Source organism: Mchenga conophoros, linkage group LG19 (assembly GCF_057382185.1).
Source record: "Mchenga conophoros isolate Kocher_MC1m ecotype Shallow Benthic linkage group LG19, M_conophoros_male_GT1.1, whole genome shotgun sequence".
NCBI lineage: Eukaryota > Metazoa > Chordata > Actinopteri > Cichliformes > Cichlidae > Mchenga > Mchenga conophoros.
Window position 1 is genome coordinate 2,987,571 of NC_140544.1, and position 23,876 is coordinate 3,011,446.

A 23,876-nucleotide genomic window follows, 5' to 3' on the forward strand; every position below is an offset into this window, starting at 1 on the left:
GCAACACTGCTTACATTGTGGCTCACAAGCAAAACTAACTGAAGCAGATGTTACTGAATGGGAAGGAGCACCTCCACATCAATCACTCCTTCTGAGCATGATGTCAGGAGGACTTTAAAGAACGTAAACATCAGGAAGGCAGCACGACTAGGTCGTATCAGGTGGTCTGTTCTTATTTAATGTCCTATTTGGAGTGAAATCCTGACTCAGTGGCTGAATTAGTGTAGATTCATCAAATACAAAAGCTTATGGATATTCAGTCAGGCACAGTTCAAATCCAGGAAGTCCAAAGACACAAACAAATCTGCACAACAGCAGGCTAAATTACTTACATTTACAACTCTCCTGTCTACTATCTCTTCATATTTGAAAATCTTCTGTGTACGGTGTTTTCGGCATTCTGAAAAATAACAAATGAAATATTTACATGAGTTCTGTAAAACTGGAAAAAAAATGCAAAAATTAAGAAAAAGAGATCTTAACAAACTTAACGAACATGTCATGTGTTTCGTACATTTACAATACCATAACGTCTAACCTTTCCTTGTCCTTTTTTTGTTTGGGACATCCGAGGTGTACACAGTAGAAATTGAGGGAGATGCAGGATGTGGAGATGAAGAGGAGGATGCAGGAGGAAGCAGAGATGAAGAGGAGGATGCAGGAGGAAGCAGAGACAGAGAGGAATATGCAGGAGGAAGCAGAGATGAAGAGGAGGATGCAGGAGGAAGCAGAGATGAAGAGGAGGATGCAAGAGGAAGCAGAGACGGAGAGAAGGATGCAGGAGGAAGCAGAGACGGAGAGGAGGATGCAGGAGGAAGCAGAGATGAAGAGGAGGATGCAAGAGGAAGCAGAGATGAAGAGGAGGATGCAGGAGGAAGCAGAGACAGAGAGGAAGATGCAGAGGAAGCACAGACGAAGAGGAGGAAGCAGAGATGGAGAGGAGGATGCAGGAGGAAGCAGAGATGAAGAGGAGGATGCAAGAGGAAGCAGAGACGAAGAGGAGGATGCAGGAGGAAGCAGAGACAGAGAGAAAGATGCAGGAGGAAGCAGAGATGAAGAGGAGGATGCAGGAGGAAGCAGAGACAGAGAGGAAGATGCAAGAGGAAGCACAGACGGAGAGGAGGATGAAAGAGGAAGCACAGACGAAGAGGAGGAAGCACAGACAGAGAGAAAGATGCAGGAGGAAGCACAGACGAAGAGGAGGAAGCAAAGATGGAGAGGAGGATGCAGGAGGAAGCAGAGATGAAGAGGAGGATGCAGGAGGCTGACAGAGGGAAGATGTTGGTACAGGCTCTAAATGAAGAATAAATTCCTCGTTTAGAGCCTCTGGGTCTGGGACTGGTCCAGCATCGACACTGTCAGCAGAGGATGGTCCAGCTGCTGGTGTAGACCTTTTAGCAGGAGGTGAAGCTTGTAATTCTGAAAAATTTTAAATATTAAACATTCATTAAAATGGGTTGAAAAAATGTACAGTACACATAAACACATAATAAGTAGCCCAAACTTTAATAATATGTCTGCATTAGGTGCATAGTAATTACATAAATTGCAAAAAAGTGCAATAAACTACAAAAAAATTGAAAATCGTTTTTGTTTTTTTAACATATATTTCTAGTTAGAGAAATTTAAGAGGCTTATCCCTCAAAACTGTAAATACAAAAAAGTTACACAAACTAGTTTCCCACCACAGGAAATTTATTTTGAGTGTCTTCATAGTTTTATTTTTGAAATACACCAATTTTTATATACTGCAGGAAAAACGAAAATAAATATTATAGTGCAAATTTGCAAAATAACAGCATATGCATCAAAATAAACTATTTCCAGCAGTGCAATATGAGTCTTAAGCATCCCAGAAACGACACAGAAAGTCATAAAGTCAAACATAACTTTTTAAAACACATAACAAGTAAAACACAAGGTCATAAGGCCCCGATCGTAAAAAACTACATTTCCGCAAAATTACGTCACTTCCGGTTTCGGGCAGGTCATGCGGTCATGTGATAGTTCGCGCTGATGGACGTAGGAAGTGTTACAAACAGCTGATGGATCGGCGAAGCGTGTTTCTGGAATATCATGTTTTTGTTGCTGCAAGTGATTTTTATGCAGTTTTTGCAAAGCTATATGTGGAAGGAAACTGTGACCTAGGACAAGCTGATGGCATAAGATGTAAGTACAACTCCTCCAGTTTCATATGCAAAAAAAATTATTGCGCTAGCTTACTTGGTTGCAGAGCTACCGGGATTTAAAAATAGTTACGCAAAACAGAGCGTGCCCGCTCCGATCGGCTGTAAAGGGTTAATAAAGTTTAATATTTTGGAAAAAAAATGTTGGCAAAGAGAGGAAGTGACGTAAGATTTGCGCATGCGGGGTACCGATCGGGTTTCCGGTAAGGATCGGGTAGCGTTGAAACTCTGTCGTGCTAGCTAGCACGCAGTATGAGTCATTGTAACTGTCAGCACAACGAAAATAAACTACACCTAAACTCGGTTTATATCTGACCCAAATAGAGTGCAGTTCATAACTTCTTACCTGAAATTCAGTTCACCTCACGCTCCGACCGGCAGCCGCCTGCTTCTCCTGCCTTCGGTTTCCCTGATCCGGGATTGAGCTCTGCGTTAGCCACCACCGGTCGATCGGCGGCCGCCTCGCCGGTGGCTAGCTGCCCTGTGTTGTAGCTCCGCGTTAGCCACCACCAAAAAGCTCAGTTATTTTTTCCACATCGACCAGCATCATCGGCCCATATAAACGAAAAATAAGTCCAGCTAAGACAAACACTGTTTGCGAGCGATCGGGGGTGAAAGGAGCCTCACTGAAAGGGTGTTTTTTAGCGAAGGGTCGCTAGCCGGCTAGCATGAGAACGGGTTGGTACAGACAGTATTCTCCAAAGAGTTGTTGTGTTGTATAATTTGTCTCCTGTCCTAATTTCCTCTCTCCCTGAGGACACTCCAGGTCCAAGCGCAGCAATGGGTAACCAAGAGTTTCCAGAAAGTCAGCCGCCCACAACAGGGAGAAAGAGGAAAAGAGACCGAAATGATGAGCTGCTAGACCTCATCAGAGAGGAGAGCGCAACAGAACAGGTCACATGACAGCACAGCATTTTCTCTGCATTTTCTACCCACAGTTTGAACTAAATAACAAATAACACAACCTACACAAACTGAAAACAAACAGAAATCACAGAGTAAAATTTGAAAACTTTTATTGATGTTAATTTAAAAGTTATTTAAAAAAAGAAAACCCATATAAAGTAAAAAAAAAAGTAAAAAAAAAATCGTAAAAATAAATAAAAAGAAAGGAAAAAAAAAAGAAAACCCAAACAGACAAACCCCTCTGAGCAAGCAATAGGCGACAGTGGGAAGGAAAAACTCCATTTTAACAGGGAGAAACCTCCGACAGAACCGGGCTCTGTGAGGGGACAGCCATCTGCCTCGACTGGTCAATGGGTTCTCATAAGTGACTCGATCAATTTAAAAAGAGCCATTCTAATTGTAAAAATAACCAATTTAAAATCCAGTTAGTTTTCTAGGATTCAAGCAAACTACATTAAACCCGGAGGGAGCCCTAGCTGCAGATTGTTAAAGATATCAACTTGAATATTCCGGGCAGTATTTTCATTCCTGACATTAATGGTATTAGTGCCACCAAAGGAATTGTTTACTATGTTCACAACCGTACTTTGCTGTGAAATAGCAGGTTGCCCCTGGTTTGAATCTTCTGTGTCTGAGTCATCTGGGCTCCCCATACAGCACACACACAAGCATGCAAACAGGTTTTTGCAATTTTGATTGTTTGGCCTAGATTCAGGTTCAGGAGCTGGGTCCTGTGTTGGTGACGGTGTGTGGGTGACAGTTGATGCTTTATTGGCCATCAACTGGCCATCAACTTTGCATTTTTGATTATTGAATCTAGATTCCAGTTCAGGTGGTGTCTCCTGTGTTGGGCTGGTGACAGTTGATGGTTTATTGGCCATTGCGTTTTAATATCTATTTGCAGATAATTTGTTTTCTCCGTTTGTTAAAACTAGCGTGTTACGTTTCGGTGTTGTCAGTGTGTTGTTTTTGGCGTGACTGTTATGTGTTTCCTGTGTTACTTTGAAAGTCTGTGTTATCTTAGTCTTTTTAGTTTACGTTTCCCTGTCTCGTCAGTTCTGAGTTGCCCCAGCTGTGTTTCCCTCTTGTTGTCCATTTTCCTGATTGCTCCCTCTAGGTATTTAAACCCTGTGTTTCAGTGTGTCATGGCCGGGGTGTAACATATGGGGGCTCGTCCGGGATTGCCTTCGCTGGGGGGTCTGGGGACCGCCCCAGCCTTTGTCGTCGCTGGAGGGTCCGAGGGACCGCTCCAGCCTTCGTCGTCTGCTGGAGGGTCAGTGGGACCGCTCCAGCCTTCATCAGCTTCGTCTGCCTTCGCTGAGGGGAGGGTCCGTGGGACCGCCCCAGCCTTTGTCGTCGCTGGAGGGTCCGTGGGACCGCTCCAGCCTTCATCCGCCTTCGCTGGAGGGTCCGTGGGACCGCTCCAGCCTTCATCCGCCTTCGCTGGAGGGTCCGAGGGACCGCTCCAGCCTTCGTCGTCTGCTGGAGGGTCAGTGGGACCGCTCCAGCCTTCATCAGCTTCGTCTGCCTTCGCTGAGGGGAGGGTCCGTGGGACCGCCCCAGCCTTTGTCGTCGCTGGAGGGTCCGTGGGACCGCTCCAGCCTTCATCCGCCTTCGCTGGAGGGTCCGTGGTACCGCTCCAGCCTTCGTCGGCTTCGTCTGTCTGGATCAAACTTTTCACTTGGTGTTAAATGTTTGATTTTTGGGTGGGGGGAACTGTTACGTTTCGGTGTTGTCAGTGTGTTGTTTTTGGCGTGACTGTTATGTGTTTCCTGTGTTACTTTGAAAGTCTGTGTTATCTTAGTCTTTTTTGTTTACGTTTCCCTGTCTCGTCAGTTCTGAGTTGCCCCAGCTGTGTTTCCCTCTTGTTGTCCATTTTCCTGATTGCTCCCTCTAGGTATTTAAACCCTGTGTTTCAGTGTGTCATGGTCGCGATCTCCCCCGTGTTGTAAATAGTTTGGTGTTTTGTTGTAAATAAATAGTTTGTTGTAAATAGATTTGTCGATACTTTCGTTTCGGGATTTTGGTGGTGAGCTTTAGTGGGGGTTTTTTGTGTGTGTTTTTTTTTTCCTTTATTTTTACTTTTTTCGTGTTGCACTCCGGTTGCCTAGGCCGGGGTGTTCCTGCAGAGGGCTATTTATAGACTTAAATCCTTTGAAGTGTATGACGTCACTGAAGCCTTTGCTCTAAGCCCCGCCCATTTCGAGAAAAAAAAAGAATGCGCTCGAAGTGTGTGGCGTGTTTGTATATGACATATATCACTAATATCCATAATACCACGGAAACACCTGACAACTCAGAGGATTATGCATCGCTGGCAGATCAAATTCAGGCTGTGATTCTACAGAAAGAAATGGATTTGTTAAACATCCCAGAAAATAGCACAACAACAGTGGCCTCAAAGGAGACAGAAACAGCTCCTGAACGTGCACAGACCTCTAACACAGTTGACCGCATCATGGAAAATCTAATCTGTGTGCCAGTTGTTATTGTACAGAAAGCAACAGTCAACGTGAACAGCACAGCAGAAAATTCCGCTGGTGCCACACTTATCACTAATGTCCAAAATACCACGGAAAGACCTGAAAACTCAGAGGATAATGCATCGCTGGCAGATCAAATTCAGGCTGTGATTCTACAGAAAACAAGGGATTTGTTCAACATCAGGGAAAATAGCACAACAACAGTGGCCTCAAAGGAGACACAGACAGCTCCTGAACAACAGAAAACAACAGACAACATGAACAACACAGCAGAAAATGTTGCCACAAATATCATTGATACAACTGACGAGCCCAGAACTCTAATAGACAAGAAAAACCGTGACACCACGCAGGCTGTAGATAAAGCAGGAACCTCTTTGGAAAATAATGTAACCCCAAAGAATTCCTCTGCTCAACATGAAGCCAGCATGCAAAATCAATTCAAAAAACACCCTTTGGCAGCAAAGGATGAATTGCCTCAAAACAAAGAAAAATACAGATTTTTTGTGGAAATATGTATGGAAGAACTAGTTAAGCGGGTTATAAAAAAATCAGGTAAAGTCACAAGTCCAGAAAGAGTTTTAGCCATCTACAAGAGGCTTAGCAAAAAGATCTGGGCTAAGATCGGGGATGAAATTGATCAAATCCCCTTAAGGAAGTTCAAAAACTTTGAGAAGGTGATTTTCAAAGCCCTGTGTAAACAGTGGCAAGAGGCAGAAGTAGTTCTGCGAAACATGGAATTAAATGAACCAACAGTCGACAATACGATTGTTAAAATTTTCACAGAAGAGGCAGCCAAACTCTCGAAGAAGCCAAGTTGCATACGTCGGTTTTTCTCATCTATAGGCCGACTGTTTTGTTTCACCAGGAGACAAAACAAGGTTGATGCACTGTAAAATGGTAAATGGCCTGTATTTGTGTAGCGCTTTCCTAGTCCCTAAGGACCCCAAAGCGCTTCACGCGTCCAGTCATCCACCCATTCACACACACATTCACACACTGGTGATGGCAAGCTACGTTGTAGCCACAGCCGCCCTGGGGCGCACTGACAGAGGCGAGGCTGCCGGACACTGGCGCCGCCGGGCCCTCTGACCACCACCAGTAGGCGTAGGGTGAAGTGTCTTGAGCCACGATCGCCCCTGATGCACTGTAGAAAAAATTGTGATAACCCCTTGGAACGGTCGCGGCAGATGGCTGTCCCCTCACTGAGCCTGGTTCTGCCGGAAGTTTCTTCCTCTTAAAAGGGAGTTTTTCTTCCCCACTGTCGCCAAGTGCTTGCTCAGAGGGGTTTTTCTGTTGGGGTTTTCTTTTTAATAACTTTTAAAAAAGTTAACATCAATAAAAGTTATTAAATTTTACACTGATTTCTGTTTTTTTATTGTCTATAAGTTGAATAAATACATTTGTTATTTCTTACTCAGTTCAAACTGTGGGTAGAAAATGCTGTGCTGTCATGTGACCTGTTCACACACACACACACACACACACACACACCAACATTGGTTTGATTAAACAAAAAAAGGAACAATTTAAAAAGTTTTCACACACATTTCTTTTTCTCCAGACATGAATGACACCAGAAAATCACTTTCAGATCCTCTCATGGCAATGCAGCAGAGGATTTAACACATGACCTTTGACCCTCTCTAGAGAACCTCTGCTTTTCTTCTTCTCGTCCCCCCACTTGGCAGCATTACTGCCTCCGGCTGATCATCTTGCTTCTCCCCCTGCAGAGTTTGGAATCTGGTGTGAGAAGAGACGCCACCGCTCAACAGCATGCTCTCACCCAGGTGATACTTGAGCATACCTGACAGCTGCTGAGGGTCACCTGGACACAGAAACACAAACAGGTCTGATCACATTTCCTTCTTCATGCTAAGCTCTGCTATAAGCCACAACTTGCTTTGCCCCATGTTTGTAGATGACTGGAATCAGAGCAGAGTCTCTGCATGTCTTTATTAGGGTGGAAGCTGCTACTGATATTTGTGCAGCAGACTAAACAAACAGTTTGTGAACATTCAGCATGTTCAGTCCAATCAAAAAGCAGGAAAATAGCCCCACTGAGAAATCTCTACAAGGCACCGCTGAGAGGTGCCATGTAGAGATTCATACATTCGGTCTTCATACTCGACTCCAGATCTGGACTTGTGTTGAACTCGACTGAGGTGGTCTGATCAGACACAGCGCTGCTCTTCACTGCAGCTGTCCACAAATCACAGAGGAAGTCAGGAGTGTTTTTACCTCGTCTAGCTGCCTCTGTGTGTGTGTGTGTGTGTGTCTCTTTAATTCATTTTTCTTTGTAAGCTACAGAGACCTTCACAGGACAATAATTGATCCTCGTGTTCGCATGAAATCACTAAATACATGCAGCAAAGCCCAGAGGACACAGGTAACCGATACAGGAGACTTTTCCTGCCCTTCCAGGGAGAAAGTCGATTTCTTCAGTTATACTTCCTGTTGTTTTTTTTGGTTTTTACGTTGAAGATTTTAGATGTTTGGCTTTTAATTCTGGTACTCCTGTTTTAATTTCAAGGCCTGAGGTTGTTCTTCTTGCACCCGTGGACAGAATCGTCTGTTTTTATAGTTTTATAGTTGTTTTGGAGTCAATTTTGCTTCAGTTAGTTCATTTAAAATATTTTAAATAGTTGGGTTTTTTTTATTGTCAGTGGTAGTTTGCTGTGTATTGTGTTGTGTGAACTTGGCAAACTAACTAAAGGAAGCATGTCCCAGGTCTGGTTTGTGGGTGGTTGTCTGCTTAGTAATGAACTCTGCAGACCACATCAAGCTTTCTGCTTCCCACAGGTGTAGCATATGGACTGAAAGCAAACAGAGGTGTTAGTGTGTTGTTGTGTAGTTTCTATTGAAGCTGACATCATTTAATGCTGTTTCTGCATGCTGGTCAGTGCCATCCAGACAGCAGGTATGACTGAGCTTTTGAACCAGGAGAAGGTGTTTACCTTCTTCGCTCCCAACGACGATGCCTTCAATGCACTGCCGCAGGATGAACTCAGCAGGCTGATGTGTGAGTTTTATTCAACTACACAGCTTCTCTTCATTCACATTCTTAATTTATCCACATGGACACTTTCCACACACGTGTGTAAAGCGTCTCTCTTCTTTACAGCAGCTTATGCTGAGACAGCTCGTTCTCACTCCGGACGCGTAAAATAATGACGATTTGTCACGTCCCTTAACTTCTCATGCTGACACCTAAGGTACCCTTCCACATTTTTATGTGACGCTGTGGGTTGTCAATTCATTCCAATATGAACCCGCTCGCGGCGATCGGAGACGCTTCGAGCAGAGGCTCCAGCCATCCTTTTACTCCAATAATAACCCCGTCACGGCGAAACATGACACCGTGAAGCACAATCTAACTGGAGAACCGGGGACCCTCTCCGCGAACGGGTTTTTCTCCCTAATTTAATGCTTTCTTTTAATGACATCGTTAACATTTCTCAACAAAAACACATGAAAGTATCACTGATAATTCAACAATAAAAGCTTGGAGTCATTTGGCGCGGCTGCCCCTCTGTTGGTCTTCCATGGTCTCTTGTGTTCTGGGGGCCTCTGGATGTCTGGAGTTTTGATCTCCTCCATACCCGCTTCACACCCTGGAGGACGGGGCTGTGGCCCCCCCACACTCCCTAGCAGATCGTTACATGGAGAAACCTTTGGAATACAAGCGCGCTGATCCACACAGGTATGCACACGGGTGTTCACTGCTCGTAGACCCAAATTACACCTTTCTTGGCCGCTACTTCGAAGCACATCTGTCCTGCGTGCTGCACAACAACATTGAATATTTAGTATTTACTGCTGTTTACACTTAGCTAGATTAATGCGATGGTGTTGTGTTTAGTATGTTGCTTTGGTTTTTTTTGCTTGTTTTCTATTTTTCTCTCAACAGGTGATCCAGGAGATTTTTATTTTTTTTTCTCCCCCCCTTTCTCACTGTCCCTCTCCCCTTCTGTTTTTCCTTTCCTTCCTCTTTCTTTCTCCCTTTCCTATCCCTCACTCATGTCTGTCCCGTCTGTAACATCTGAAAATAAAATATAATAAATAATAAAAACAAAGATCGACCAAATGGACCAATACGGCAATGCCACGATGATCCATTTGGCAAAGTAAATCCATTGGGTATCCTTGTTGGTCTTCAGACAACAATTCTGATGGCTAAAGAACCAAATGGGACAGGCAAAAAAAAAAAAATAATAATAATAACCCCGTCACGGCGAAACATGACACCGTGAAGCACAATCTAACTGGAGAACCGGGGACCCTCTCCGCGAACGGGTTTTTCTTCCTAATTTAATGCTTTCTTTTAATGACATCGTTAACATTTCTCAACAAAAACACATGAAAGTATCACTGATAATTCAACAGTAAAAGCTTGGAGTCATTTTTGACCAGGACATGTCCTTCAACGCACATATTAAACAAATATGTAAGACTGCTTTCTTCCATTTGCGCAACATCTCTAAAATTAGAAATATCCTGTCTCAGAGTGATGCTGAAAAACTAGTTCATGCATTTATTACTTCCAGGCTGGACTACTGCAATTCATTATTATCAGGATGTCCAAAAAACTCACTGAAAAGCCTCCAGCTAATCCAAAATGCTGCAGCAAGAGTCCTGACAGGGACTAGAAAGAGAGAGCAGATTTCTCCTGTTTTGGCTTCCCTTCATTGGCTTCCTGTTAAGTCCAGAATTGAATTCAAAATCCTGCTCCTCACATACAAGGTCTTAAATAATCAGGCCCCATCTTATCTTAATGACCTTGTAGTACCATATCACCCTATTAGAGCACTTTGCTCTCGCTCTGCAGGCCTACTTGTTGTTCCTGGAGTATTTAAAAGTAGAATGGGAGGGAGAGCCTTCAGTTTTCAGGCCCCACTTCTGTGGAACCAGCTTCCAGTTTGGATTCGGGAGACAGACACTATCTCTACTTTTAAGATTAGGCTTAAAACTTTCCTTTTTGCTAAAGCATATAGTTAGGGCTGGACCAGGTGACCCTGAATCCTCCCTTAGTTATGCTGCAATAGACGTAGGCTGCCGGGGGATTCCCATGATGCATTGAGTTTTTCCTTTCCAGTCACCTTTCTCACTCACTATGTATTAACAGACCTCTCTGCATTGAATCATATCTGTTATTAACCTCTGTCTCTCTTCCACAGCATGTCTTTATCCTGTCTTCCTTCTCTCACCCCAACCGGTCGCAGCAGATGGCCGCCCCTCCCTGAGCCTGGTTCTGCCGGAGGTTTCTTCCTGTTAAAAGGGAGTTTTTCCTTCCCACTGTCGCTTGCTCATAGGGGGTCATATGATTGTTGGGTTTTTCTCTGTATCTATGAAGCGCCTTGAGGCGACTTTTGTTGTGATTTGGCGCTATATAAATCAAATTGAATTGAATTGAATTAAAATCGCTTCATGTTTTGGCCACCACACAGTGTTTTCCAAACTGATTCACGATCTGAAAGTGTGCAGATCTAACGTACATAATCCTTTGTTAGGTTTATTATTTTCATTTCACACGTAAAACATTTATAGATTCATTCACCACTCCTGTTAGTTTGAGCTTCAGGCTGCTGACGAACTCCTTCAAGATATGCAGGTAACATTTTTAGTGGAATCAGTTGTTAAAGAGGGAACACGCTTGTCTAATATTTTGTACGGAGTAAACGTTATATTATTTTAAATTTTTTTTTAAAGTTTATGTCACATTAAGTTGGTTAACTTAAGCTGTTTGATAATCTTTGCTTTAATCATAGACTGTATTTTAGGCGTTCCCTTTTTTCCTTGTTAATTGCGTAGAATGATGCAGAGTGAACCTCAGCCAAGACCAGTGCGCTGGAAAAAACGTGACAGACAGGGAGCTTTTATTCCTCAAAGATCATCAACCACTCGAAGTACTAGTTGCATGCCACGTGCTCAGTGTTCACACAACCATTGATTTTATCTCACAACTTGTTTTCACCAAAGAATTTCAGTAAGTAAATATTCTTCAATTTTTTTCCCCCTCCAGTGTCCAGAGAGCAGCATCAATGTCCACGTGAAGAACCTAGTTATGTTGCCAGTGTCAACCCAACAAAAGGTACTTTACCTTCTTGTATTTATTGTGATTTCTGTTTACTTTTATATTTGTTGTTATAGTTGAGTTATGCAGGGCTTTTGTGCAGTCCTAAGAAACATACTGCCTAGAGTGTTTTTCACTTTGTGGAAGAGTTTCTTCCTTTCTTTCTTTTTTTTCTGTTAGTGTATGGTGCTTCATCAGGAGCTCCTTCAGTTGTTGGAGGATGGAGAAGAGGATGCAGCCATGACTTGTGAGACGTCGTCTGAGTCAGCTGCTACTCACTGGGCGATCAGAAATATGGTGTCCTTGCAAAAGTGGAAAGAGGCCAGGCCTTGTCTTATAGACAATATGTTAGCTACTCTGGATCCACAGTCACACCGTGTGTGTCAGTGTGGCAAACAAGTAGTTGTGAGGTGTCTGGACTGCCTGCCTCTTCCATTCCTTTGTGCTGACTGTGATATTGCAGTTCACACACGCTTTGTCCTGCACAACAGAGAGGCAGTAACAGGAGGGTTTTTGCAGCCTTCATCAGAGTTTCACAAGCCAATAGGTACGGTTTTTAAGTCTTATGCATTTCTTGCTTTGTATGAGTATGAGTGGGTGCTGTTATTGTATATTTATTGGAGTGGAGTGGAGTGCTGTAAAGTTTGAGGTGGACAGGATGTGCAAGGAGCCATGCTTTAGCTGCCCTGCCTGCACTCCAGACATGCTTGCCGTCTCAGTTGATGGAAACCGCAAGCTTTATCGCTTTCAGTCAAATGCAAGGTACGTTATGCATTGTGTACATAAGTCAAATATGGATTTGTAGAAAAATGTATTTTAATGTTTCTTTTCAAACAACTGTCACTGTGTTCGTTCAGCACTTCAGAGCAGGGGGACTTTGAAGGTGTCTTCATTGAAAAAGATGAGGAAGTTGCTGAGTTTGTGAAATACATCCAGAGACACACAAATCATGTAAGATACACATATATATATATATATTAGTGCTGTTAGCGTTAATCTTGTTAAAATGACGTTAATGCCATAACCATATACACATACACGTATCCAGTGATGCCCTCATGCAGACCGATATTTGGCCCTGGCAGAGCACAAGTGAACGTAAGCTCTTGATATATAAATATCCTTTTTAAACAAACTCCCAGTATCTGAGCAGTAGTTGAATGTTTTGTTCTTGAATCATAATATGCTACTATGTTTTCCCATCTGATGTTGTTAAACTGTAGCTGCTGCTGACCTCCGGACAAAGAGAAAAGTCTTTGAGAAGGTGATGGCTGTGAGGCGCCTGAGAGAGGAGGAGATGATCCTTTGCAGGGAGATGCGGCATCACTGGACAGTGTTGCGAATGCCATCTGTGGTGTTGGGAACAATCTCCTCAGACTGTAAGCACTTTATTTATTTATTAATTTTTTGATGAATCGATTGAAAATAAGAGCAGATGCTAAAGTCTTACTGGATCTTTTACCTATATCTAGATTGCTAGCTAACACTGCCTTCTCCCTTTTAAAAAAATGTTTAATTACAGCATCCTAATTCCTTGTGTTTATGAGGTGAGGTTTTTTTTTTGTTTGTTTGTTTGTTTTTTAACTTTTCTCATATTTATTTGTTTTGTTCTTTTTACAGCCTCCTTTGTTGGCATGTCGGAGGATGCACAGAAGGGACTCTGTAGCCTGGTTTTAGAAAACAAAGTGAACTGAAAGCTGAAATGCTCAAAGTAAAGGACGTGTACAAGAGAATCCTCAGCCACCAACCACTCCTGGAAATGGACTCGGAGGAGGACATTCCAGACGATGCCACTGAGAGTGATTTGAGCACTTCTGCTGAAGACTGATTGTGTCATCATTGATGTTATGTTTGGTAAAATAAAAAGTTAATCACATCTCTGTTTAATGTGATTTTTCAACAGACATTTTACATTTTGAGAAGAAAAATGGAATTTCCTTGGTGCAGTTGTTTACCCTGAATCATTATTTCCCATCTAATTTAATGACTAGTGTACATGTTCAGATACGATAACATAATTTAATTTATGGGATGCTTTCTGGGCTGCTCAAATGATCACAAAATTTAAAAGCACCAGGCAGCACACTCACAAGTACATTTTTTGTTCAGTGTTTTGTCGAAGAAATCAACAAGTACAATTGAGATGTTTGCTGTAGTGGTGTGTTTGTTAAGAAGCATGCCAGCACACCGGTGAAGTGACAGTCCCAGAATGCACCCGAGCCAGTGACTCGCCCCAGAGCAAATGAAATTGCTTATCTAGAAAGACAACCGTCATCAAAGAAGAAGTAAAAGAGTAGGAAACAAATGGTAAGGGAAGGTACTGTGGGGTAGGAAAGAAAGGCCAGAGCTGTGCAAAATGACCTCCAGCAGGCTACAAATGTGCACGTCTGCTCAAACGGTCAGAAACCGACTCCATGAGGGTGGTATGAGGGCCCGACGTCCACAGGTGGGGTTGTGCTTACAGCCCAACACCGTGCCGGATGTTTGGCATTTGCCAGACAACACAAAGATTGGCAACTTTGCCACTGGCGCCCTGTGCTCCTCACAGATGAAAGCAGGTTCACACTGAGCACTTGTGACAGAGTCTGGGGACGCCGTGGAGAACCTTCTGCTGCCTGCAACATCCTCCAGCATGAGTTTGGCAGTGGGTCAGTTTTGGTGTGGGGTGGCATTTCTTTGGGGAGCTGCACAGCCCTCCATGTGTTCGGCAGAGGTAGCCTGACTGCCATTAGGTACTGAGATGAGATCCTCAGACCCCTTGTGAGACCATATGCTGGTGCGGTTGGCCCCGGGTTCCTCCTAATGCAAGACAATCCTAGACCTCATGTGGCTGGAGTGTGTCAGCAGTTCCTGCAAGATGAAGGCAATGATGCTGTGGACTGGCCCGCCCATTCCCCAGACCTGAATCCAATTGAGGACATCTGGGACATCATGTCTCGCTCCATCCACCAACTGCACCACAAAATGTCCAGGAGTGGGCAGATGCTTTAGTCCTGGAGTCTGGGAGGAGATCCATCAGGAGAGCATCTGCCACTTCATCAGGAGCATGTCCAGGTGTTGTAGGGAGGTCATACAGGCATGTGGAGGCCACACAGACTAGTGAGCCTCATTTTGACATGTTTTAAGAACATTACATAAAACCAAATTAATGATTCTGTATTGCATTGATCAAGGAACCAACCCAATAGGAGCTAAAGGAATCCTCTTGACATTACTTCACTCAGTAAGTTTATACTATGTTTAATGTGCATTTTCTTCATCAGTTTTGAACATAACATGTTAGCGCTCCCTGGTCCTTTTTGGAGACAGATCCTGAGACAGCAGGCAGCTATGGAGAACTCGTGTCAGCTGTGGTAATTAAGGAATACTTTGATTTAATATTGATTTCATGACAACTATCCTCAGGCACATATTCCTGGATATATATGATGACATAAGTAAAGTCCCATTTTACAATCATTGCCTTCTTTGATCTGACTTATTGCCTCAGACTTTGGCCCTGTGTCCCCAAAAGTATAGAAAATCCATGACACTGAGTAAGAGGCCTTTATCATGTTATAAGTGAGAGAGTTTGGTGTAACAGTGGTTGAACATGCCAAATCAATCCACAACATACTGCCATTCCCCAGCTGTAACCTGCATATGCATCAAACCAAAATCCAGTATCATAGACATAAAGATGAGGTTAAAGGGGTTGTATCATTTTGCCAGATAGCTTCATCCCAAAAAAGATAAACATTCTTCAAAAACAAAAGTTTGTGAATATTTGCTGTATTGCCAGGCCTAAACCAACCTGTTAAACTTATCAAATTATTGTCATAGATACGAACCTATTGATTGAAACAGAATAATCCATTGAAGCCTCCATCATCATCCACGATCACTGTTACTGTTCAGATTATTTCATCTCTGTTTTCCTCTAGAATGTTTTGAAAATCAGCATTTGATCAACAGACTTTTTAAAAGTTTATTTTGATCCTATTGTTTACGTGTGTAATTGCATTTTTATTGAAATTATGACAGGAAAACCCTTAATCAAATTGTATCTTTGATATCTAATAATAATATTAACAATAATGTTACATATGTAATATGTACACAATAATAATGTGCAAACAAACAAGAAAAATAGCAAAAAATGTCAATTTTTTTCTAATACCCTGTATATAAAAACCACATATGACCACAACTCCAAATGTGCAATTGTCACTGCATCTAAACATGACATATTACAAAAAGGTAGAAACATATAATATACAATATGTTCTGAAGCTGGTACTGGTGCAGTTAACTTTGCTTTAGGCTCCCATACACAGTAGGTGTTACTTACCTTACGTGCAGTGCAGTATTACTTTACCTTGTAATATGTTATAATAAGCAAGTCACTTCTATATTTATGAGGATGTAGACAATAATGTTGGCTGATATGTAAAACTATGAGATGTCGAGTGCAGGGAAGATATTATTGATGGATCAGATTCATGAATGTGTTAGGTACTTAAGCCACAATTAGAGAGTGAAACAGAGACTGACACTGGTTGAAATGTATAGTAAATATTTTATTTTGAACTTTTATGCTGAACTACAAGCTGTGAACTGTGCGATCTCTGCGACCTGTGGTGCCTGGTTTACTGTGTGTAAAACTGCGCAGGTTCCCATGTGTCATCCCACACTTTGCCACTGTCAGGAGAAAAACATAACAAAGAACAACCACACACAAAATAGGACAATTTAGGTTGTGACATATGACAATTTTTTAGGATGAAATATCTTCTATATTCATGTCATGCTTTATACACCTTCATTGTAATATAAATGAATCAAATCAAGTCAGACAGTAATAATATGTGTAGTAGATGTCAAGCAGGACCACAGCAGCAGCCACGATCCATCAGAACCTGCTGGATGAGAGAGCACAGAAACTCCAGGGAAGAAGTTTAGTTAGTAACATGCATGAACTGCATTACTGGGACATGTATGTTTACAGATGGTGAGGGAGAGGGGGAGAGTTTTCAGTAAAACGAGACGCGACTGCATCTTCAACCAATACTGAGCCTGCATAACCCTGAAAGAGACAGACAGAGAGAGGGGGGGGGGACACTAACCCCCAGCAGTCTGGTCCCATTACAGCATAACTAAGGGCTGAGCTGAACCAGCCCTAACTATAAGCTCTATAAAGAAGTAAAGTCTTATGCCTACTCTTAAAAGTGTTGACCATGTCCACCTCCAAATCTCATAATGGACTTTGGAGGTGGACAGCTATCAAGCTCCTCACAGAAGAGGAGCTCGATAGCTAAAAGCTCTCAATTTACTTTAGTCCAAATACATGAATTCAAATTGAGGTGATAACTATTTATCAACAATATGAATGTCTGTTCCTGTCCAACAAAGTTGTTACTACATACCATGTTGAGCAAGGCTTCCACTTGACTTTAACTTCTTCTTTTTCCTGAAAAACATGATATAAACAAACAATTAATTAAGAAAGACATGCAAGTTGCATACAAAAAGGAGCTTATAAACATTTGTGTACTATTGAATGGCTCAATAAAAACATAAGAACCACTACAATGCGTGTACTGCCAGCATCGAGTGCATGTTAGCAAAGCAACACTGCTTACATTGTGGCTCACAAGCAAAACTAACTGAAGCAGATGTTACTGAATGGGAAGGAGCACCTCCACATCAATCACTCCTTCTGAGCATGATGTCAGGAGGACTTTAAAGAACGTAAACATCAGGAAGGCAGCACGACTAGGTCGTATCAGGTGGTCTGTTCTTATTTAATGTCCTATTTGGAGTGAAATCCTGACTCAGTGGCTGAATTAGTGTAGATTCATCAAATACAAAAGCTTATGGATATTCAGTCAGGCACAGTTCAAATCCAGGAAGTCCAAAGACGCAAACAAATCTGCACAACAGCAGGCTAAATTACTTACATTTACAACTCTCCTGTCTACTATCTCTTCATATTTGAAAATCTTCTGTGTACGGTGTTTTCGGCATTCTGAAAAATAACAAATGAAATATTTACATGAGTTCTGTAAAACTGGAAAAAAATGCAAAAATTAAGAAAAAGAAATCTTAACGAACATGTCATGTGTTTCGTACATTTACAATACCATAACGTCTAACCTTTCCTTGTCCTTTTTTTGTTTGGGACATCCGAGGTGTACACAGTAGAAATTGAGGGAGATGCAGGATGTGGAGATGAAGAGGAGGATGCAGGAGGAAGCAGAGATGAAGAGGAGGATGCAGGAGGAAGCAGAGACAGAGAGGAATATGCAGGAGGAAGCAGAGATGAAGAGGAGGATGCAGGAGGAAGCAGAGATGAAGAGGAGGATGCAGGAGGAAGCAGAGACAGAGAGGTTTTTCTCCCTAATTTAATGCTTTCTTTTAATGACATCGTTAACATTTCTCAACAAAAACACATGAAAGTATCACTGATAATTCAACAATAAAAGCTTGGAGTCATTTGGCGCGGCTGCCCCTCTGTTGGTCTTCCATGGTCTCTTGTGTTCTGGGGGCCTCTGGATGTCTGGAGTTTTGATCTCCTCCATACCCGCTTCACACCCTGGAGGACGGGGCTGTGGCCCCCCCACACTCCCTAGCAGATCGTTACATGGAGAAACCTTTGGAATACAAGCGCGCTGATCCACACAGGTATGCACACGGGTGTTCACTGCTCGTAGACCCAAATTACACCTTTCTTGGCCGCTACTTCGAAGCACATCTGTCCTGCGTGCTGCACAACAACATTGAATATTTAGTATTTACTGCTGTTTACACTTAGCTAGATTAATGCGATGGTGTTGTGTTTAGTATGTTGCTTTGGTTTTTTTTGCTTGTTTTCTATTTTTCTCTCAACAGGTGATCCAGGAGATTTTTATTTTTTTTTCTCCCCCCCTTTCTCACTGTCCCTCTCCCCTTCTGTTTTTCCTTTCCTTCCTCTTTCTTTCTCCCTTTCCTATCCCTCACTCATGTCTGTCCCATCTGTAACATCTGAAAATAAAATATAATAAATAATAAAAACAAAGATCGACCAAATGGACCAATACGGCAATGCCACGATGATCCATTTGGCAAAGTAAATCCATTGGGTATCCTTGTTGGTCTTCAGACAACAATTCTGATGGCTAAAGAACCAAATGGGACAGGCAAAAAAAAAAAAAAATAATAATAACCCCGTCACGGCGAAACATGACACCGTGAAGCACAATCTAACTGGAGAACCGGGGACCCTCTCCGCGAACGGGTTTTTCTTCCTAATTTAATGCTTTCTTTTAATGACATCGTTAACATTTCTCAACAAAAACACATGAAAGTATCACTGATAATTCAACAGTAAAAGCTTGGAGTCATTTTTGACCAGGACATGTCCTTCAACGCACATATTAAACAAATATGTAAGACTGCTTTCTTCCATTTGCGCAACATCTCTAAAATTAGAAATATCCTGTCTCAGAGTGATGCTGAAAAACTAGTTCATGCATTTATTACTTCCAGGCTGGACTACTGCAATTCATTATTATCAGGATGTCAAAAAAACTCACTGAAAAGCCTCCAGCTAATCCAAAATGCTGCAGCAAGAGTCCTGACAGGGACTAGAAAGAGAGAGCAGATTTCTCCTGTTTTGGCTTCCCTTCATTGGCTTCCTGTTAAGTCCAGAATTGAATTCAAAATCCTGCTCCTCACATACAAGGTCTTAAATAATCAGGCCCCATCTTATCTTAATGACCTTGTAGTACCATATCACCCTATTAGAGCACTTTGCTCTCGCTCTGCAGGCCTACTTGTTGTTCCTGGAGTATTTAAAAGTAGAATGGGAGGGAGAGCCTTCAGTTTTCAGGCCCCACTTCTGTGGAACCAGCTTCCAGTTTGGATTCGGGAGACAGACACTATCTCTACTTTTAAGATTAGGCTTAAAACTTTCCTTTTTGCTAAAGCATATAGTTAGGGCTGGACCAGGTGACCCTGAATCCTCCCTTAGTTATGCTGCAATAGACGTAGGCTGCCGGGGGATTCCCATGATGCATTGAGTTTTTCCTTTCCAGTCACCTTTCTCACTCACTATGTATTAACAGACCTCTCTGCATTGAATCATATCTGTTATTAATCTCTGTCTCTCTTCCACAGCATGTCTTTATCCTGTCTTCCTTCTCTCACCCCAACCGGTCGCAGCAGATGGCCGCCCCTCCCTGAGCCTGGTTCTGCCGGAGGTTTCTTCCTGTTAAAAGGGAGTTTTTCCTTCCCACTGTCGCTTGCTCATAGGGGGTCATATGATTGTTGGGTTTTTCTCTGTATCTATGAAGCGCCTTGAGGCGACTTTTGTTGTGATTTGGCGCTATATAAATCAAATTGAATTGAATTGAATTAAAATCGCTTCATGTTTTGGCCACCACACAGTGTTTTCCAAACTGATTCACGATCTGAAAGTGTGCAGATCTAACGTACATAATCCTTTGTTAGGTTTATTATTTTCATTTCACACGTAAAACATTTATAGATTCATTCACCACTCCTGTTAGTTTGAGCTTCAGGCTGCTGACGAACTCCTTCAAGATATGCAGGTAACATTTTTAGTGGAATCAGTTGTTAAAGAGGGAACACGCTTGTCTAATATTTTGTACGGAGTAAACGTTATATTATTTTAAATTTTTTTTTAAAGTTTATGTCACATTAAGTTGGTTAACTTAAGCTGTTTGATAATCTTTGCTTTAATCATAGACTGTATTTTAGGCGTTCCCTTTTTTCCTTGTTAATTGCGTAGAATGATGCACAGAGTGAACCTCAGCCAAGACCAGTGCGCTGGAAAAAACGTGACAGACAGGGAGCTTTTATTCCTCAAAGATCATCAACCACTCGAAGTACTAGTTGCATGCCACGTGCTCAGTGTTCACACAACCATTGATTTTATCTCACAACTTGTTTTCACCAAAGAATTTCAGTAAGTAAATATTCTTCAATTTTTTTCCCCCTCCAGTGTCCAGAGAGCAGCATCAATGTCCACGTGAAGAACCTAGTTATGTTGCCAGTGTCAACCCAACAAAAGGTACTTTACCTTCTTGTATTTATTGTGATTTCTGTTTACTTTTATATTTGTTGTTATAGTTGAGTTATGCAGGGCTTTTGTGCAGTCCTAAGAAACATACTGCCTAGAGTGTTTTTCACTTTGTGGAAGAGTTTCTTCCTTTCTTTCTTTTTTTTCTGTTAGTGTATGGTGCTTCATCAGGAGCTCCTTCAGTTGTTGGAGGATGGAGAAGAGGATGCAGCCATGACTTGTGAGACGTCGTCTGAGTCAGCTGCTACTCACTGGGCGATCAGAAATATGGTGTCCTTGCAAAAGTGGAAAGAGGCCAGGCCTTGTCTTATAGACAATATGTTAGCTACTCTGGATCCACAGTCACACCGTGTGTGTCAGTGTGGCAAACAAGTAGTTGTGAGGTGTCTGGACTGCCTGCCTCTTCCATTCCTTTGTGCTGACTGTGATATTGCAGTTCACACACGCTTTGTCCTGCACAACAGAGAGGCAGTAACAGGAGGGTTTTTGCAGCCTTCATCAGAGTTTCACAAGCCAATAGGTACGGTTTTTAAGTCTTATGCATTTCTTGCTTTGTATGAGTATGAGTGGGTGCTGTTATTGTATATTTATTGGAGTGGAGTGGAGTGCTGTAAAGTTTGAGGTGGACAGGATGTGCAAGGAGCCATGCTTTAGCTGCCCTGCCTGCACTCCAGACATGCTTGCCGTCTCAGTTGATGGAAACCGCAAGCTTTATCGCTTTCAGTCAAATGCAAGGTACGTTATGCATTGTGTACATAAGTCAAATATGGATTTGTAGAAAAATGTATTTTAATGTTTCTTTTCAAACAACTGTCACTGTGTTCGTTCAGCACTTCAGAGCAGGGGGACTTTGAAGGTGTCTTCATTGAAAAAGATGAGGAAGTTGCTGAGTTTGTGAAATACATCCAGAGACACACAAATCATGTAAGATACACATATATATATATATATTAGTGCTGTTAGCGTTAATCTTGTTAAAATGACGTTAATGCCATAACCATATACACATACACGTATCCAGTGATGCCCTCATGCAGACCGATATTTGGCCCTGGCAGAGCACAAGTGAACGTAAGCTCTTGATATATAAATATCCTTTTTAAACAAACTCCCAGTATCTGAGCAGTAGTTGAATGTTTTGTTCTTGAATCATAATATGCTACTATGTTTTCCCATCTGATGTTGTTAAACTGTAGCTGCTGCTGACCTCCGGACAAAAAGAAAAGTCTTTGAGAAGGTGATGGCTGTGAGGCGCCTGAGAGAGGAGGAGATGATCCTTTGCAGGGAGATGCGGCATCACTGGACAGTGTTGCGAATGCCATCTGTGGTGTTGGGAACAATCTCCTCAGACTGTAAGCACTTTATTTATTTATTAATTTTTTGATGAATCGATTGAAAATAAGAGCAGATGCTAAAGTCTTACTGGATCTTTTACCTATATCTAGATTGCTAGCTAACACTGCCTTCTCCCTTTTAAAAAAATGTTTAATTACAGCATCCTAATTCCTTGTGTTTATGAGGTGAGGTTTTTTTTTTGTTTGTTTGTTTGTTTTTTAACTTTTCTCATATTTATTTGTTTTGTTCTTTTTACAGCCTCCTTTGTTGGCATGTCGGAGGATGCACAGAAGGGACTCTGTAGCCTGGTTTTAGAAAACAAAGTGAACTGAAAGCTGAAATGCTCAAAGTAAAGGACGTGTACAAGAGAATCCTCAGCCACCAACCACTCCTGGAAATGGACTCGGAGGAGGACATTCCAGACGATGCCACTGAGAGTGATTTGAGCACTTCTGCTGAAGACTGATTGTGTCATCATTGATGTTATGTTTGGTAAAATAAAAAGTTAATCACATCTCTGTTTAATGTGATTTTTCAACAGACATTTTACATTTTGAGAAGAAAAATGGAATTTCCTTGGTGCAGTTGTTTACCCTGAATCATTATTTCCCATCTAATTTAATGACTAGTGTACATGTTCAGATACGATAACATAATTTAATTTATGGGATGCTTTCTGGGCTGCTCAAATGATCACAAAATTTAAAAGCACCAGGCAGCACACTCACAAGTACATTTTTTGTTCAGTGTTTTGTCGAAGAAATCAACAAGTACAATTGAGATGTTTGCTGTAGTGGTGTGTTTGTTAAGAAGCATGCCAGCACACCGGTGAAGTGACAGTCCCAGAATGCACCCGAGCCAGTGACTCGCCCCAGAGCAAATGAAATTGCTTATCTAGAAAGACAACCGTCATCAAAGAAGAAGTAAAAGAGTAGGAAACAAATGGTAAGGGAAGGTACTGTGGGGTAGGAAAGAAAGGCCAGAGCTGTGCAAAATGACCTCCAGCAGGCTACAAATGTGCACGTCTGCTCAAACGGTCAGAAACCGACTCCATGAGGGTGGTATGAGGGCCCGACGTCCACAGGTGGGGTTGTGCTTACAGCCCAACACCGTGCCGGATGTTTGGCATTTGCCAGACAACACAAAGATTGGCAACTTTGCCACTGGCGCCCTGTGCTCCTCACAGATGAAAGCAGGTTCACACTGAGCACTTGTGACAGAGTCTGGGGACGCCGTGGAGAACCTTCTGCTGCCTGCAACATCCTCCAGCATGAGTTTGGCAGTGGGTCAGTTTTGGTGTGGGGTGGCATTTCTTTGGGGAGCTGCACAGCCCTCCATGTGTTCGGCAGAGGTAGCCTGACTGCCATTAGGTACTGAGATGAGATCCTCAGACCCCTTGTGAGACCATATGCTGGTGCGGTTGGCCCCGGGTTCCTCCTAATGCAAGACAATCCTAGACCTCATGTGGCTGGAGTGTGTCAGCAGTTCCTGCAAGATGAAGGCAATGATGCTGTGGACTGGCCCGCCCATTCCCCAGACCTGAATCCAATTGAGGACATCTGGGACATCATGTCTCGCTCCATCCACCAACTGCACCACAAAATGTCCAGGAGTGGGCAGATGCTTTAGTCCTGGAGTCTGGGAGGAGATCCATCAGGAGAGCATCTGCCACTTCATCAGGAGCATGTCCAGGTGTTGTAGGGAGGTCATACAGGCATGTGGAGGCCACACAGACTAGTGAGCCTCATTTTGACATGTTTTAAGAACATTACATAAAACCAAATTAATGATTCTGTATTGCATTGATCAAGGAACCAACCCAATAGGAGCTA

At 42.4% G+C, this 23,876-nt stretch overlaps 1 protein-coding gene and 2 long non-coding RNA genes across 7 annotated transcripts; 2 read left to right on the forward strand and 1 right to left on the reverse strand.

Annotated features, from left to right (window-relative positions):
- The first annotated feature begins 1,820 nt into the window (after positions 1-1,820).
- On the forward strand, positions 1,821-13,524 carry LOC146551472 (uncharacterized). Of its 4 annotated transcripts, none has more exons than XM_085257173.1 (9): positions 2,178-2,864; positions 2,953-3,080; positions 7,309-8,597; positions 11,387-11,666; positions 11,829-12,195; positions 12,272-12,410; positions 12,506-12,599; positions 12,872-13,027; positions 13,269-13,524. In XM_085257173.1, exons 4-8 carry the CDS (start codon positions 11,640-11,642, stop codon positions 12,914-12,916), a joined length of 672 nt encoding a protein of 223 aa, XP_085113299.1. In that variant the 5' UTR covers positions 2,178-2,864; positions 2,953-3,080; positions 7,309-8,597; positions 11,387-11,639; the 3' UTR covers positions 12,917-13,027; positions 13,269-13,524. The 4 variants fall into 4 exon arrangements, with proteins under 4 accessions (XP_085113298.1, XP_085113299.1, XP_085113300.1 ...); XM_085257174.1 differs by having other exon boundaries at positions 11,598-11,666; XM_085257172.1 differs by lacking the exons at positions 2,178-2,864; positions 7,309-8,597; positions 11,387-11,666; ... (3 more) ...; positions 12,872-13,027; positions 13,269-13,524 and adding an exon at positions 1,821-2,169 and having other exon boundaries at positions 2,953-7,294.
- Positions 13,525-16,315: 2,791 nt separating this feature from the next.
- Positions 16,316-18,002, reverse strand: LOC146551473 (uncharacterized). Its single transcript, XR_014890019.1, has 3 exons — positions 17,784-18,002; positions 17,588-17,655; positions 16,316-17,097 (listed from the first exon to the last, which is right to left on the reverse strand). It is a non-coding gene; the product is annotated as an uncharacterized LOC146551473 (long non-coding RNA).
- Positions 18,003-20,434: 2,432 nt separating this feature from the next.
- LOC146551474 (uncharacterized) lies at positions 20,435-22,558 on the forward strand. Of its 2 annotated transcripts, XR_014890004.1 has the most exons (6): positions 20,435-20,700; positions 20,863-21,444; positions 21,540-21,633; positions 21,731-21,780; positions 21,906-22,061; positions 22,303-22,558. It is a non-coding gene; the product is annotated as an uncharacterized LOC146551474 (long non-coding RNA). The 2 variants fall into 2 exon arrangements; XR_014890003.1 differs by having other exon boundaries at positions 21,731-22,061.
- Positions 22,559-23,876: the final 1,318 nt, after the last annotated feature.